Source organism: Tinamus guttatus, unplaced genomic scaffold (assembly GCF_059628265.1).
Source record: "Tinamus guttatus ecotype Peru unplaced genomic scaffold, ASM5962826v1 Tinamus_guttatus_pri_ptg000004l, whole genome shotgun sequence".
NCBI lineage: Eukaryota > Metazoa > Chordata > Aves > Tinamiformes > Tinamidae > Tinamus > Tinamus guttatus.
Window position 1 is genome coordinate 17,237,548 of NW_028288538.1, and position 15,964 is coordinate 17,253,511.

General features: G+C 41.1%; 1 protein-coding gene across 1 annotated transcript in view; it reads left to right on the plus strand.

The window, feature by feature from the left end:
* Window positions 1-15,964, plus strand: part of TMEM266 (transmembrane protein 266) — a 51,062-nt gene that overhangs the window by 14,269 nt on the left and 20,829 nt on the right. Inside the window, exons 5-8 of the mRNA XM_010211741.2 lie at window positions 3,510-3,583; window positions 11,738-11,794; window positions 13,500-13,638; window positions 15,236-15,351. Of these exons, the coding sequence (XP_010210043.2) occupies window positions 3,510-3,583; window positions 11,738-11,794; window positions 13,500-13,638; window positions 15,236-15,351 (386 nt within the window). The remainder of the gene's footprint in view (window positions 1-3,509; window positions 3,584-11,737; window positions 11,795-13,499; window positions 13,639-15,235; window positions 15,352-15,964) is intronic.

Below are 15,964 nucleotides of genomic sequence, written 5' to 3' on the forward strand. Positions count from 1 at the left end.
CATCTCATATGTGTTCAAACAATCCCATAAATGCAGCAATGTGTAGCCTAAGCGAGTCATGGCCTGCTATCTCCTATGGCAACTTTCGAAGTGAGCTAGCGAATCTCTTATTCTGCCGTCGTTTTATTCTCTTGAATTTAGCTCCTGATATTAGCGAATTGATTTCACTGGAAGGATTTAAGTATTATAATGAAGTAGGATTACTTTAAAGGTATAATGTTGGCAGTTACAGCCATTTTATAAAACCACGTAAGATAGAAATCCCTGATCATGCTGCCTTTTCCATGCTGCTGTTGATGCTTGCCCCAGTGCTCTTGCACTATTCTCTGACACTGCTCTGAGCATGGCTACTTTGTTACTCTTGTCTGTGCTCTTGACCTTACTTTCTACAGTCTCTGATAGTTTATCATTTTGGACTAAAACTCAAGATTTGGACAAAAAGTGTAGTTTTCAAGAGTCAGGAATCCTCTAATCTAACTTCTTATCAGGGGTCCTGTTCAACTGGGGGGTTCCAGATGAGGGGGAACTACAGACCTGTCAGCCTGACTTTGGTCTGGGGGACGGTTATGGAACAGATGATCCTGAGGGTGATCACATAGTGTGTGCAACACCCAGAGGATCAGGCCTAGCCAATGCATGGTCCTGCTCTTTAGTCCCAACAACCCCATGCAGCACCACAGGCTTGGGGCAGAGTGGGTGAAGAGCAGTGTGGCAGAAAGAGCGGGGATGTTGGCTGACAGCCAGCTGAAATTTCAAGAGGAAATGGCCTCAGGTTGCCAGGGGAAGTTCAGGTTAGACATCAGGAAGAATTTCTGCATGGAAAGAGTGGTCAAGCATTGGAACAGGCTGCCTAGGGAAGAGATGCCATCCCTGGCAGCATTAAAGAAATGTGTAGATGAGGCACTTAGGAGGGTGGTTTAGCAGGCATGTGGTGTTCAAGGGCTTGCAGTTGAACTTGATCTTGAAGGGTCTTTTCCAACCATAATCTATATAATACTAAACAATTTTTCTTGTGAGTAACAAGCATCCTGGGTGTGCATTCACTTTGTTCCTGAAGTGCCAGGCAAGCAAAAGGTAAGATAGAATTTTTAAGCTTTTAGCTACAATTTTGGGGAAAAGTTAATGCAAGTACAGAATGCTGTTGTGGCTAAAAGTGGCAACTGCATTACTAGGTGCTTTGCCTCAACCCAAATTCCAGTGCTGTCTTGGCCATCGCAGAGCAGAATTGAGCACCTCTTGGAAAAAGAGTCTTTCTTTTTCTAGCCTTTCACTACATCTTTGAGAAGAAGTCTGTTGGATGAGGCAAATGTCCAACACCAATATACATGGTAGTGATTAAGCTTTTTTTTTTTTTTAAAAAAAAAAACTTCTTGCTCAGAGGATTCTTTCAAATCTTTAGTTTTATCAGGAATTTGCTTGCTAGCAGTGCATCCAGCAGTCTTTGCTACGCTTAGTGCGGCATCAGAAATTAATTTCCTTCCAAATTCGTGGTTGCTATTTCTTCCTCATCCACTAAGGGGCAGTTGGAGTCCTGAATGTCAGCCCTTGAAAAGATAACTTACACATGGCTTCTGTTTCTTCTTCTCTGCCACCCCATTAAGGGTATTAAGTATATTATATTTGCTTGTTATTTCACCTGTAAGTTAGTTCTCTGGTGCACCACAGCAAACCCCCTCCCATCAAGTCCTAACTGAGCTGCTGTTGCCAACGGCTTCCAACCCCTGCTGATGGTTTCTGTTGTATCCTGATTTCTCTTCCTTCCCTTTCCATTTTAAAGAGTTTTAATCTTAAGGTGCTTGATTCAGTGCATGCCATGCTTTGTTCTTCGTGCTTCAAGTGAATTCTGCCAGCCTTGAAGCACACAAAAACAGTGATTGCCTTTAGCTTCTTGCAGTTATACAGGAGTGCTTGGAAACCGCAGGATTGCACAAGCTCTTTTAGTCTGTCTGCCCTAGGAATAGTAGGCTCACAAATATCCTGAAGTAAAGAGTGGGGTATTTTTTTTTCCCCTCTGAACTTGAAAACATCTTACTTTTTGAGTAAGAGTTGCTGGTAGTTCAGATGCTGCATACCCTCTAAGTTTTCTACTTTGTTTTGTCAGCAAGGAAGGGAACATTGATTACAGAATCCCATTTGAACTTGCTTAGGGAATCCTGCAGTGTCCCAGACATTTATCTTCAACCCTTAAAAACAGTCTGGATTACAGAGCATCTCATGTGAATGAAATTGATTCTTGCAACAAATTCATTTGATGCAGTTTGTTTTGCTTATAAGGAAAAACCAGTTGAATCAGACAAAGCCTGGTTTTATACTGGTGGGAATCTGTGCAAGACTTTATTAAAGTCTAAAATCATACTTTTAATGAATTCGGGTTGATTTTTTTTTTTTCAGATTATTCTAATAAGCCGGTTCCCGAGAGGAGTCTTGTTCTAGGTCTCTTGTTCCACTTGGAAGGTGGAACAACCTCCTCTCAGGGTGATGAAGAGCACCCATATAGGGTGTTAGTGTGTAATAGCCAGAAGCTTATAGATTACCATCTTAGTGTACTGTGTACAAACCCCTTTTTGTAGAGGAGTTTGAAATGAGACAATTTCAATTGTCTGTCCTCATAAAGAACAGTGCTTAAAAAGGCATTTATGTGATTTAACTAGTTTTTGTAAACTGACACTTTTATTTACTGTAGCTTTCTTAAATGTTCTCACCAAAGCTTGCATGAGGACAAAGTTGTCTGTTTGATGGCCATATTTTCTCAAATACACTATACAAAATAGGCATATTTTTGCAAATATGTTTTTCCTACACATTAGAAAAAAAGATATTTGACAGACTGTCAGTTCATGTTTTGAGATTTCATCTTACTAACAATAAAATTGCTGCTTTCTGTTGCTGATCTTGTTGTAGTTTTCCTAGAGTCAGACTTGACTCTCAGAAATGGGATCTTGAGGCAGCCATGGCAATTCATGCCCCATCTAGACTATCTAGGTCATTTATGTAGATGCCTAGAAATTGATTTTAAAGCCTAGTTTGAGCACTGTTGTTTAAACATCTGATCCAGCCAATTACTGATCTTCTCAGGTAAATTTTTGAACACTAAGTAGAAATATCTGCAGGAATACTGGAGCCTTTCATTTACTTATAGACCTCAAATTCTGAAATTTTAGGCATAGCAGATTTGGTGACATATCCTGCACTGAGGTAATGCATGCCATAGAGCATGGAGCAGTGGCAGGGCATCAGTGACCAGAAAGGTATGTGTCATTGCTCACCAACAGTCTCAGCTGTAAAAGCTCCCCTGAACCATGGCTGTATGTGCTGCCCTGTGTCAGCGCAAGCAGCTGCCAGGGGTAGTTCCATGTCCCATTACATCTCATCCCCTTTCTGGTGCTTCCATTGTAAAGTTTCAGAAAGAAAGCTTCTCCCACATGTACATTGTAGCAGTACTAATGATATTGAGCATAAGTTGCTTTCAACTACTATAACAATGCTTCATTGTATTGTGTTAATTGCAGTTTCAAGTGCTTCACAGTTTGCAGGAATAATTCACTGGATCAGCCTAGTCATCCTGTCTGTTTTCTTTTCAGAGGTATGTATAATCAAAAATCTCACTACATACAGAAATGCAATGTATTTCTTGTGCTGTTACTGAATTTTGTGACAGTTTAACATTGATTTGGTTGTGAATAAGTACAGCACAGTGCACACTGTACTTTAAAAGGGGAAAAAAAAAAGCCATTCTTAATCAGCAAATTAAAAGGTTCTGTTTATTATCAGTGCTCTTTTTATCAGTTGCCTAGAATTGTCATGGAAGTGTGAAAGATACAATCTTACAAATTATAAAAGAAATGCTATACAAAAAAAAAAAAATCTGAGTCACCACAGATTAGGGTAAGGCTCCCCTGTGTTTCCCCCTGAAGTTTCATTGCAGTGTTCCCACAAAAATCTTGCTACTATCACTGTGAGTAAGAGTTTTTCAGGAGTAAAGACCCCTAGACTTATTCTGTAGAAAAATCTGTTATAAGAATAGAATTATCTCATCTCACAATGTACATACTTTTTTTAATACCTCAGCTGTGTTTCTAGCATATAGAAAGAGATAAGCCCTTTAGGAGAATGAAACATATGGTGAATTTCTTTGCAAATACCTATATGATTGTATGTACTGGAAAAGGCTGTAGTCCTGATATAACAAATGACTAAATTGGGTAATTAGTTTTAGTTTTCAACTTTATTCCAAAAAACCCAAACAGATAATTTGGGACATTTCTGAGGTAGTGTAAGTGTCTCAATACAGATAATTTATTTTTTTCTAGGACTTAATCTATTGTTACGAAGACTCTGCTATATATTTGATTCTTAAGTTATATTTTCTTTTGTGGGGGAAGACAGTTTGGAGTTACCTATTTAAAAAACACATTTTCTAGTTCCACAAGAGAATATTATCTGAAAATAAGGTAGTCTTTGCTCTGGTAAATCTAGGGTGAAGGTTTAAAAAAAAATAAAATAAAAATCAGAAACTAGGAACTGTGATATGTACATATGATCAGATAAATAACGTGTGTAGAGTTCATACTCACAATATTACACCACTGTTTATTTCCATGCTTTTAGTAGTAAAATACCTTTCTCTATACATAGTATCACTTTGTATTTCTGCTAGAGCCAGGGATTATAGCTAGTGTTGCCAGACTGCCAGTGGGCCCTTTCTGGAAGGAAAAAGGAGAGGTGGTGCAAGTGCTTTCCATCCTGGCCTTGTGAGTATTGCAGTTCCAGCTGGAGATATGCTTCGTTTCTACTGTTCACATCCCTTGCCAAGGAGCAAGAGTTCTGGAGTACATGGAAACTCCTGGAACCCAAATCTCTAAAACGAAAAGTTTAGCAGCGTTTTTGCTTTGTTCATCACACATTCTGATTCTTGAAGGTTCATATTTGCCGGATGAAGTCACTTCTGTGTAAAGAAGTCCCTTCCTCTTGTGCCCTAAATCTTTTATTTCTCCAGTGAGGATCAGCACCCTGGAGCTCCCCAAGCTTCTTGCAGGATCAGCCTGAAACTGCACCGGCAGCAGCAGCGTTGCACGCATGTGCTCCACTCCCTCCAAAGGGAATGTCTTCGTCTCTCCCTTCCATGCTGCCTTTCATACCCTGACAGTTTTTGGTAGCTTGCATGTGGCAGCAGCAGCACATCCTTGTGGCCAGCATGGATATCATACCTGCCACAAGAGATGAGTTGTGTCAGTTCTCTTGAGACAAGAGCCTGCATGAGGGGATGGACCGACTCTGAAATACTCTGCAGGAAGCCAGTAACAGTACTTCAAATTGTAAAAGCTGATTGCTTGCTCATTACCCTCATTTTGTACACGTGTTTTCTTCTTGCATTAGGCATTTAGAATTATTTTTCTCTATGTGCCTGCTGTCTTTTGCATAAACCTCTTATCACCCATTTTGTTATTTGTTTCTGTCTTTCACCTGATTGGTTATGGTGTGAATTTGCGATGACGACAGATGGGGCTGTGGGAGGTAAAAGGGAGAGTGGATCTGGGGAAGCTGGCTCTGCAGATGAATCTGGGGCAGCTCAGAGTCAGTAACTGAGTCAAACGAGCAGAGATGCCCCCGCAAAGCAACTGAACCTGCTCTAAAGCCCTGCAGACAGAAGAACCAAGGGCTGCCTCTCCCTCTGGCAGGGAGTTGCTCGGTATAGCCTCATGCCAGCTTGGCTTGAGGGGCATCAGCACATCTATTTGTGCTGAAACATGTCTCATCAAAAGAAGAACACAGGGTTAACTTTTCCTCACATCCAAATGCAGAGCTTTGACTTCCAGAGGTTATGAATACTGCAAAAATTGCAGATCATAAATCAGGATTTTTTTTCTCCTATCTTCATTTTATTTACACTTTTGGTGCCTTGAGAGACTTTTTGCTGCCTGATTCCCTGAGTCTGCTGTCTTTGGAATTGTATGTTGGGAAGAGTGGGTTGCAGGGAGATTTTGCACTCTGTTCATGCTAGGATGACTTTGCAGAGATGAGTGGGATAAATTAATTTGTTTGAATGTGACAGGAATGATCAAGGGATGATAAGCCCTTCAGTCAGTGCGTTTTTCAGGATTTCTAGTGATCGGAAAGGCCAGTTTCCATAGCAAATACCATATCCCAAGGTGGGATGTCTATTGTTTTCTCTCTAGTTTGGTTTCTATTAGTTACAAATGTGGATACATAATTCTTCAGAAGGGCCTCAACTGAGAGAACAAATAATACAAAGTTGTAAGACTCTTGTAAAGATTTTGCACTGGAAGTTTTTATTTTAATGTTCTGGAAAAATATGCCTGATTAAAAGCTGCTGCTGAGAAATCACTGCAAATATTGACAGTCCTATCCCCTTAGTTAAACAGGCACTGGCCTTCTGCAGCCTTGAAGGGAAGGGGCCAAGCACTCCAGCAACTGCCAGCACAAGGGCTGCCAGCAGAATTAAATAGCTACTTCCAGCTTTTCCTGCTCTTGCTACCCTTGTGTTAGAGCCACAAGCCTCAAAGGAATTATTGCCCTCTGTGAATTTTATATTCTCCTTCTGTCACTGTCTGTGACTTTCTGACATTAAAATATCCTTATTCAAGTGCAGTGCACATCAACTTTTCTTTGCCTTTTTTTTTTTTCCAAGTATTTAAATAGGATTTGCTAGTGGTGATGATTGTGTGTTTGTCTCTGTTTACATACATCACTATGATTTGTCTGTGCACCAAGTGTTACCAGATGTTTAAGACAGAAGAGAAGAGAAAGACACTTGGGGGGGAAAACCCCAGTACCAACAGCAAGGCAAGGCCGGGGTTACACCCTATCAAGAGGGCAAATTCAGCCTTGGTAATAGTTGGCTGGGAAAAGGAAGATGGGGAATGTCACAGTGTTTTGGTAAGTGGATTGGAGTCGGCTTGTATTTTAATAGCCTTATCACATTGCCGCAAAAAAAAAAAAAATCTGTAGCTGCTATTCTGTTCCTCTGAGACTGATGAGAGTGTGTGCAAGAACTGGATTCTTTTAATAGTAGTAGTTTGCGTTGCTCTGTGTGCGCTTCACTCAGCCAAGCACTCAGGCATTCTGCTAACTTTCAGCACGTATTTCCCCGCAAGTAACCAAGACTCATCACACTGTGTCCTTTCCCCTGTGAATCTGGCATCCTATCTGTAAAGGATTTGTTTGCTTAGGTGTGTTTCAAAAGCGCAGCTTAGATTTTCATTTTAAATGGGAAAAAAAACAATATTTTATTCATCCTATTCAATAAAGTGTTTGCAGCACTCTTTACTTCTTGTTAATAGAAGCCTTGCAATAAATAAAGCCTCCTAAGGAAGACCCTACCAGTAGGGTCTATACAAAATTAAAAAGGAAAACCATCTCAAACAACAGAACTAAACCCATGTCCTTCCCATGCAGATTTTTCATAACAACTCCTGAGGAATTTGATATTGATAGAGCTGATTTCTCTTTTACCTTTGTTAATTTTTTAGTGATGCCTTGAATGGCTAAGCAGAAATGTAATAATCTTCTGTTAATTCTGTAATTCTTCTATCAGCTGAAGTTTACTTTGAATCCAGGTGCATGCTGCTTTTCTCATGGAACATCCATGCACTACTTCACTGGCTTTGCATGTTTAAGCTTCCTTCTTTGTTTCACTGTGTCTCTTAGCAGCTTTTATTGCTATTTGGTAGCAAGCATCCAGCACCTCTACACAGTGCACCAGGAGGATAAGAATTAGTGCTCCGGTAATCACGTCCAGAGGGAACTTCTCGTGCAAAGCTGTCTAAGAGCAGTTTTCCGCCTCTTGGTGGAGTGCTGGACCTCCCCTAAACCAGTCCTGTGCCCCCAAAGCGCTTTCAAATAACTGCAGAGTTCTCAGTGTAAAACTCACCACTTAATGGTGGTGTTTGTGTAAAGGTGCATTTATATAGTTGTGATATAATAGAGTATTAGTGGTAGCTAGTGTGAAAGAATGGGCAGGTTTATGGCTATTTGTGTCACTGAGCTTTTACAGGTGACTATTTCTACGTACAGTGCTGGAGCTGCAGCCCTTGCAGCGCCCGGCGCAGCAGCAGCCCCCATGCAAGGTGAGGTCCATAGTCACCCTTGCTCTCTGAGCCCTCCGTGAAGAGCCCCTGCATGAGGAGGGTGCCCTGGAAGCAGAACAGCAGCTTTTTTAACAATGCTGACATGTGCCCGAGTGCCTGGGGACAACGAAGGCAGCGTCTCATGGCAGTGACTTAGCCAAGGTTCCATCAGTGACCTGAGCCAGAAAGGTGGCTACGCAGTACTTTTTCTGGAAAAGATTTTGATAAATATTTGGTCTTAGGAAATACATCCCTAAGGCATAAGCTTAATCTTCAGAGTTTTCATGCAACCCAGAGGTAAATGGCCTCTGCAACAGATGTATTCTGTGGTAGTAGGAGGAGTGAAACACTGCCCAAGGCCCCTTTCCACCCCAGGCCATCCATCATCTCTTTTGTACCTCTCAAAATGCAGCATTTCTCCCTTCAGCTGTCAGCAAAGGCAGCTTCTCCCCCGTGCTGCTTCATTTCAATTTCTTTACATTGAGGATGAATGTGGTACAGTGAGTCATGTAGTAGTAAATTGTATATTCACTGTGCAAGCAGTAAGTATTTAAAATTATGGAACGCACAGTGCAGCCAGCTGACAAATGTGGCTAACTCATGCAGATTGTGGGAATTCACCCACCTGGCTCAGCAAGGTTCTTGGCCAGGTTTCCCTGCAAAAGCGGAGAGAAGACCTGCAGCATTACACAGCTCTTCACAGGCTTCGCTGCACTGAGCTGATGTTGCATGAAGGACCAGGCATCACCAAGGCACACTGTCACCTTCAAAATTACATTTCTGCCTTAAAATGATTTAAAGACTTCTTTATATCTGGTATTGATAAGTTATCAGAAACATTAAGTTCTTTAGATTTTCTTGGTGCACAGGGCAGGTATTTTTGTAGTTTTTTAGGCTTTCTCAGGCTGAGAACCCCAAAAATGTATTTCTGGTATAATTAGACAATCATATATGCTCAGGACTTCCTAGTTACAGTATTTCCAGTCAAGAAATATGAAATCTTTCTTTTTCAATTAAAGGAAGGTAAGCTGGTAGTGGCTTTTAACAGGAAGATACTCACATTTATGCTTCATGTTCCAACCTGTGTGTCCAAAAATGCAGAATGCCTGCAGTGTGATGCAAAATTTTGTGTGTGCATTTGCTACAGTGTTGAAACATGCCTGCACATCAGTAAGAAAGCAGCAGTGCTTCTTCCTTTTTCTTTTCCTTTTTCTTATAGATGCTAGTGTCAGTACAACAAATGGTACAGAGTCATAACTGCCATTTATGTTTGGACTGTGGTGAATGTTACAGTTGCGATTCTCTTAATTCATTTGTGTTTTCCAGTTTGGGGCCTGTACAGGACCTAAGAAGTTTCTTGGATTTTTAATTTCTGTCTTTTTCAGATTCGGCCATAGTTTCTTATTTTTAATGTGCTGTACAAAGAAAGTACATGGCCAAATGCAATATATATTTGTTTAAAATATATTTTTGGCTGTTTGGAAAAAATACTTAAAATGTTATTAAGTGACACCAGTGTTTTCATTTTAGTTGAAGTATTTATTGTATTGACTCCTTAGAAATCAAAACTGCAGGGAGATTTGTCTAGTAAAGTCCTGATTTTTGTGGTTCAGTCTCCTCTGCTATTTTTGTGGTGTGGAAACCTGTCTTGTAGAGGTAGTGCCGAGAACGGTACTGCATTAAACGTCTGCCAAACAGAGACTTCCAGTCATCGCTGACTTGTGCTGATTCACAGCAGCAGCCTAAAAATGTGAACACTTGCGCCAGCTTCCAGCCCTCGGATCTGCCCAGAGCAGTTAATAGGGCAGTAGTGCAGCCTGATTTAAGCGCTGCAGTGAGGAATTAAAAAGGCAGAAAGGAAATACTTTTTTATGCATCGTCAGCAGCTCCAGGTTAGGTTGTGAGCCCATAATGCTATTTTCTCTGTGCAGTTATGTTTTGTTATTTCAAAGACTAGGCCTTTATGCACAGCTCCCTGGGCAAGGAGGCTTTTCACTATTAGTTTCTGTAAAGGTGCAAAGTATTCAGCCTTCCTTTAGTTGCTGTTTGGCTTAGCATTTCACAAATGCAGTATATGAATAGAAGAAAATCTCTGCTGTCAGCGGGTCGCTGTTGGGAAGGTTGACATCCCGAGTGTTACAGGAGGCATCGTGTTTCCTAGCTCATGTCCCAGTGGCTGCCCCTGAGCTTGCCATGATGGACCTTGCAAAATCACATTTGTGTGCTCCTGAGTAACTGGTGCTGAGGCGTTTTGTGGGTGTGGGGAGTATGAGAGGTGCCTGTAGAGGAGCTAAGGTGCTTTTAGCTAAAAGCAGGAGCACCTCGGTGTTACAGCAGCGTGTACCCTTACACCGTGTGCTCACGTGCCATCACGTTGGCAAGCGTGGGATCAGTTGTGCAGCTCTTCCTGCCTATCGAGGCCTGCCCTGCACACAGGTGAACAAGGTTAGAGCACCAGCACAGCACCCCCAGGCTGCGTGAGGCAACCGAGCTCGTGTGAGGTTCAAAGCTATCCGTACAAACAGTATTATATGGAAAAATCCAGTGCAGTTGGCCTTGCTACATTTGGCATTAATTTGATGCTGGTGGGGATTTAATGTATTTGTAATGAATAAGAGATGTATATTCATCACAGTCATTTTATACCTCTTTTTCTGCACCCACCTTGGGCATGGTCCCCTGACATGTGTAGGCCTGCACAGCTCTGTCCTTTCATGGAGAAAGTAGCGTTTTGATCTTCTTTGCAGGGCGCACAGCTGCATAGTTAGGGCCTTCATGCATGTAATGTGTGTCGAGAGTTTAATTTTGCTGTGGCTAGAAAATATGCCTAGCAATTATGTTTTTGTGTGAATTCAGTTTCAATCATTAATTTGCTGATTGATTTTTTTTTTTTAAATTGCATCTTCTGAAAGTTTTCAAGCCATGTTTTTAAAAAAAAGAAAAAAAAAGGAAAAAAAAAAGCCATTGGATTTTTAATGGGAATTCACCATTGGTTCATTCTGTGTTCATTCTTTATTCTTCTTTCCTAGCTACTGATGCTACTCATAGCTGTTTTGCTTTATAGAGTAGGATCACGGAGATGTTTTTTCCTTCTCCCTATGGCTTTCTGGGATTTTATAGTAAGGCAATGTCTGTGTCCTCTGGAGAGGAAAAATAGTAATAGCACCTGCTCATCAGTTTGAAGAAATATCAGTAGCTTTACACATTATATGGAGGGTAGTGCCTATTTTCTAGGAAAACCATAAGCATTGGCATATCCAAGATGGCAAGAAAAGAGAATTTCTCCCTTTACAAGCATCTGTGAGAGGTCCTGAGACCAAATCTTACGTAGACTTGGGGACTGGGGGATTTCAATAATTTGGATCTCACAAGTCTGAAAGTGAGGCTGTAGGAAGATGGAAAGACTCAGGAATGTGGGACCTTGAACTCGCTTAGGGGAGTTCTGCTGAGCTAATATGGTGGTTTGAAAGCAGTGCCTCCTTTGATAATAGGGAAATGTAGCTGTTTCCCTATCCTTGGTATTATTTACAAGAAATACTTAACACCTAAGACAAAAAAATCTAATATTAAAAAAGAATAAAGATGCAATTAGATTACAATAACATTTATTGTCTTTTTTTTTTTCCTCTTCCTCTAATCTGTTTTACCAGACTGTTTTGAGGATTGTGGTCCTTGGCATATGGGATTATATTGAAAACAAAATAGAGGTAAGTACTCTTCCTCTTTGTCTAGTTTTCTAGGCAGGCACAGCAGGAATATTAAGGACTGCTTTGGGTGGCTTTGTTATAGACCTCACGCAGTACAGGTGTCTTAACTGATACTCAGAGGTGGAAGCACATTCCTCTTGGCATATATGTGTATAGAGAGCTGTATGAGGTAGTCCCTTTTCCTACAAGAGTTCAAGATTCAGCCATATTTAGAAGAACTTTTATTTCAGGGGTTGAAAAATGTGCATTTTGGTCCATGTGGGTATGAATTTTGTTGTTAGATCTGTGTTAGTCGAACTGTTGACAGCACTACCCAGACAGAATGAGCAATAGGGGCAAAAACTGTTACATGACTTGTGTAACCCATTCCCATAATCAAGTTGAAATTAGAACTGATTGCAAAATTTTCCGCAGTTTTCTGATAGAAAATAGCGATTTAGCAAACCCCCCCCCCCCAAATTTCATGTGACTTTTTCTTAAAACAAATCTCATCTTTAAAAATATTGTAATTTTAACCTAAAATTAAAACGTAAGGTAAAATGTGCATAGTGTTCTAGAGACAGAGAAATGCACGCGTTAAAAGTAACATGTCTCCCCAATTCAAGGAAAAATCTGCAGGTCAAGAAAATTAAAAACTCTTTTTTAGTGTTGTCTGAAAAGCTAATGTTGCAGAGAATGCAGCAGGAAGAAATTTATTTTTTTCATTGGGTTTAAGTGAATTCAGATGTCTGCATGCTTTTGTAATAAATTTGAATGCATTTTGACTTGTTTTACTAAAAACTTGAAGTGAAACTTGCATCATTGATACAGAAATTCTGTTTTATTGAGTGAAACACAGCAGTTTCAGAGAATTTAATTTGATAATGTGCAGCGGAGTCATTTAAAAATGTTTATTTTCAATACATTGAGTTTTTGTGCAAAAGTTCTGAATGTGTGTTGCTTACAAAAACTGTATGCTGCTTCCCTGTTAGTTGGTGGTCTTTGGCAGTTGGGAAGGGTCTGGATGGGAACAAGAATGTGAGACGACTATCCTTTTGGGCAAGTGTAGGACAGAGGCAGCACAACTGCAGGTTTGCTGTGAAATGTGTTAACGCACACGTTTCTCCTCCTACACCTTGCACAACTGCCTTTTCTGACCCAATCTCCAATGCAGCTAGCATCATACGAATCCTTCTGAGTTCTTATTTGCCAGAATTCTTGAGAACTTAGCTGCCTGTGGATGAGTCTGCAACGGGTGTGCAGACTGCTATAGGCAGGATATGGCCAGGAGCCATCTAATCTCTTTGGTCCATCTCTTTCTACTTGTCGTCTTGATCTCTTCATTTAGACAGTAAGATCTATGGGCAGGGACTGTATCCTCATTTGGATCAGCGTTATGCCAAATAACAGGTAGTAAATAGCAATGATATAAAACTCTTTGGTTTTAATAATTTTTATGCTTTCACCTCTACTTGGAGATTTTGGCCAGTAGATCCGAATGCTTTTCACTCCCTCCCTTCCACCACACTTTCCCTGCTCACCTTATGATCTCTGGGTGAATCATGAAGGGTTTCTGTTGTACTGCATGAAAAGGATGGAGCCTTCCTGGGACTTGGCCGCTCCCCTGCTCTGTTCAGATATGTTTTATAACGTTGCTTTTGGAGGAAGTCAGAGCAGGAATGTCAGGGCTTGTGAGGAAAGTTTTGAAAAAGTAATTTCTCCCTAGGTGTTTGATGGTGCTGTCATAATCTTGTCCTTGGCACCAATGGTGGCCTCAACAGTGGCCAATGGCCCCAGCAGCCCATGGGATGCTATCAGCCTTATTATCACACTACGAATATGGAGAGTGAAGAGGATCATTGATGGTGAGTGACTGTGGAAAAAAATGAGTTTAAAAATATTTAAAAAAATAACAAAGTTGCTTGTTACTACTGTTCTTATTGTTTTCCCTCCTCCTACATTTGAAACCAGTGAACAGAAGAGAGTTATGTGGAGGAGAGTAGGTCTCGAGTTCATGAAGATGTCTGTTATTCCCCTGTGAATCTTTACAATGAATGATTTGCTTTTTTTGTGAGGCAGCTTCGTATCCCTGAAATGAATCTGACCTGCCCCTTTTGCCATCTCCTGCCACCAGACAATATTCCTGATTCTACAAAATAATTGCTTCTAATTGGCTTTTCTGATATGGGCTGCACCATGTCCATATCCCCCCAGGTAGCTCTGTGTTAATGCTTTCTTTTCGAAGTTTTTGCCTGTAGTATGATTTTTATGTCATATTCCTGAGTGTTTCTGACAGCGGGCGTTCTCTGCTGAAGGTGCTTTCTGTGAACCTGGCATGCTCTGCAGTGTAAGAAGGAGGTAGTTTTGCCTGGTACATCAGTACAGTTTTGCCAAGGCAAAAATGTGGGGAGGCACCAGGGGAGGTGAAACCAAGTCAAGGTCACAGAGAACAGAACCAGCAACTGTGCCTGGAAGCAAGAACTTAAGGGAAACAAAGCTTAGGGGTGGTAGAGGACAGCTCTGCAGATGTAGGCTGCTTTGTGATAAGTGGTTTCAGACATTTCGAATTGCAAGGGCAAGAGGTGGGAAAGGCATAACTCAAGGGTTACTTTGCTCCAGTGTGAAAGATGAAAGTCAGGTTGTTATTTCTGGACAGATGCCCAGGACCCTCAGTATTCAGAGTTGAGAAAAATCATAGCCCTCTGCGTGAAGTGTCCAAGCAAAGTTGAGGGTCCTGTGTAGCTTCACAAAGCATCAAGAATTGTAGTGGCTCCAAAACACCTTTGCTGATAATACGAGTTTGCATTAAGTACAACTGGAGGAAAATTTCTAGAGGCCTTCAGAAGACTTGCTGAAAACTGGGCCATAGAGACCTTCTTCTCTTGAAAAGCAATAGAAGTGAAATGCCTTTGTGTTTTAAAAACCTCCTCCTTAGTCTGCTGTTTCCACGAAGGACATATTTTTGCAACCATGCCTAGGAATTAAATTTTTAGAACTCTGGATTAATTCTATTCCCAAGAGAACCTTACTGTTGAAATTTTGAGAGGATGGGCACGACTCCAAGCAGAAGGTCCTCCTACCCAGCAGTTTAGGAAATCTGTGGTAAACACTGGGAAAACATCTGTATTGGTGCAGAAGCTAGGAAGAGCGTGCAGGATGCATTTCAGCTCAGCCAGGCAGATGGAGGTATGACTGAACAAGGTCTAGACCCTGCTGATGACCTGAGTTGTACGTGTTAGAAAGACAAAGAAATGTTCTCATTCTGTTTCTAGAAGGAATGATCCAGTTCTTTATCTGTCAGTGAAAGGGGTGAAATTCTGTGGCCTGTGCCACAGAACTGGCAGGAAGATCCCTTCTGGCCCGAAGGTCTGCAAAGGTATTCCCTCTGATTAAAAAAAAAAAAAAAAAAAAAAAAAAAAACTCACAGCTGGGTTACTTTAAGTGCTTATTTGTGTTTTCCAGCCTATGTCCTTCCAGTGAAAGTGGAGATGGAGATGATGATTCAGCAATATGAGAAGGCAAAGGTTATTCAAGATGAGCAGCTGGAAAGACTAACCCAGATCTGCCAAGAACAAGGGGTAAAGTTCACTTATCTCTTTCGTTGTTTGTAACTTGTCCTGGCAAATGAAATGGTTTACGTACTTTGCTGCAAGCTAAGGCTTGAGGAATATCACTAGGAGTTTTGTTGCAAGTTGACAGGTCTTGGCATTAGGGAGTTATCTAGCTGCGGTCAGGATCTGGGTCTTTGTCAAACTGCTGTTGACTCCCTCTGCAGCTGTGTGTTTAAGTTGAGGAAAACAAGTGTGAGGAATAAAAAGCAATGGTTCAGTATTTGCTTTATTGAATAAGTATGGACAGTTGGACATACTATTCGGCACATGCAAAAATCATTGCCACTGTGGGAGACTGCGGCTGTATGAAGGTAATAGTCCCAGGAAAAGCGTATGCAGTTGAAAACTAACAAGTTGCCTAAACTCCCGTTTGCTGTGAAGTTCCCCTGCTTTAAATGCAGCAGGCAGCTTCCCTGTAGGTCAGAGACTCTTGGCAGACTTAGAATGCTGCAACAGAAGCTTCTAGTTGCTGGAAGCAGGTCAAGATTTCAGGCTCTTCCCAGGTCCCCAAGTGTTCAGTGACTCAGAGAAAGTGAAGCTTAAAATATTTCAGACAAATATGTTTACATTAAAAAGAAGA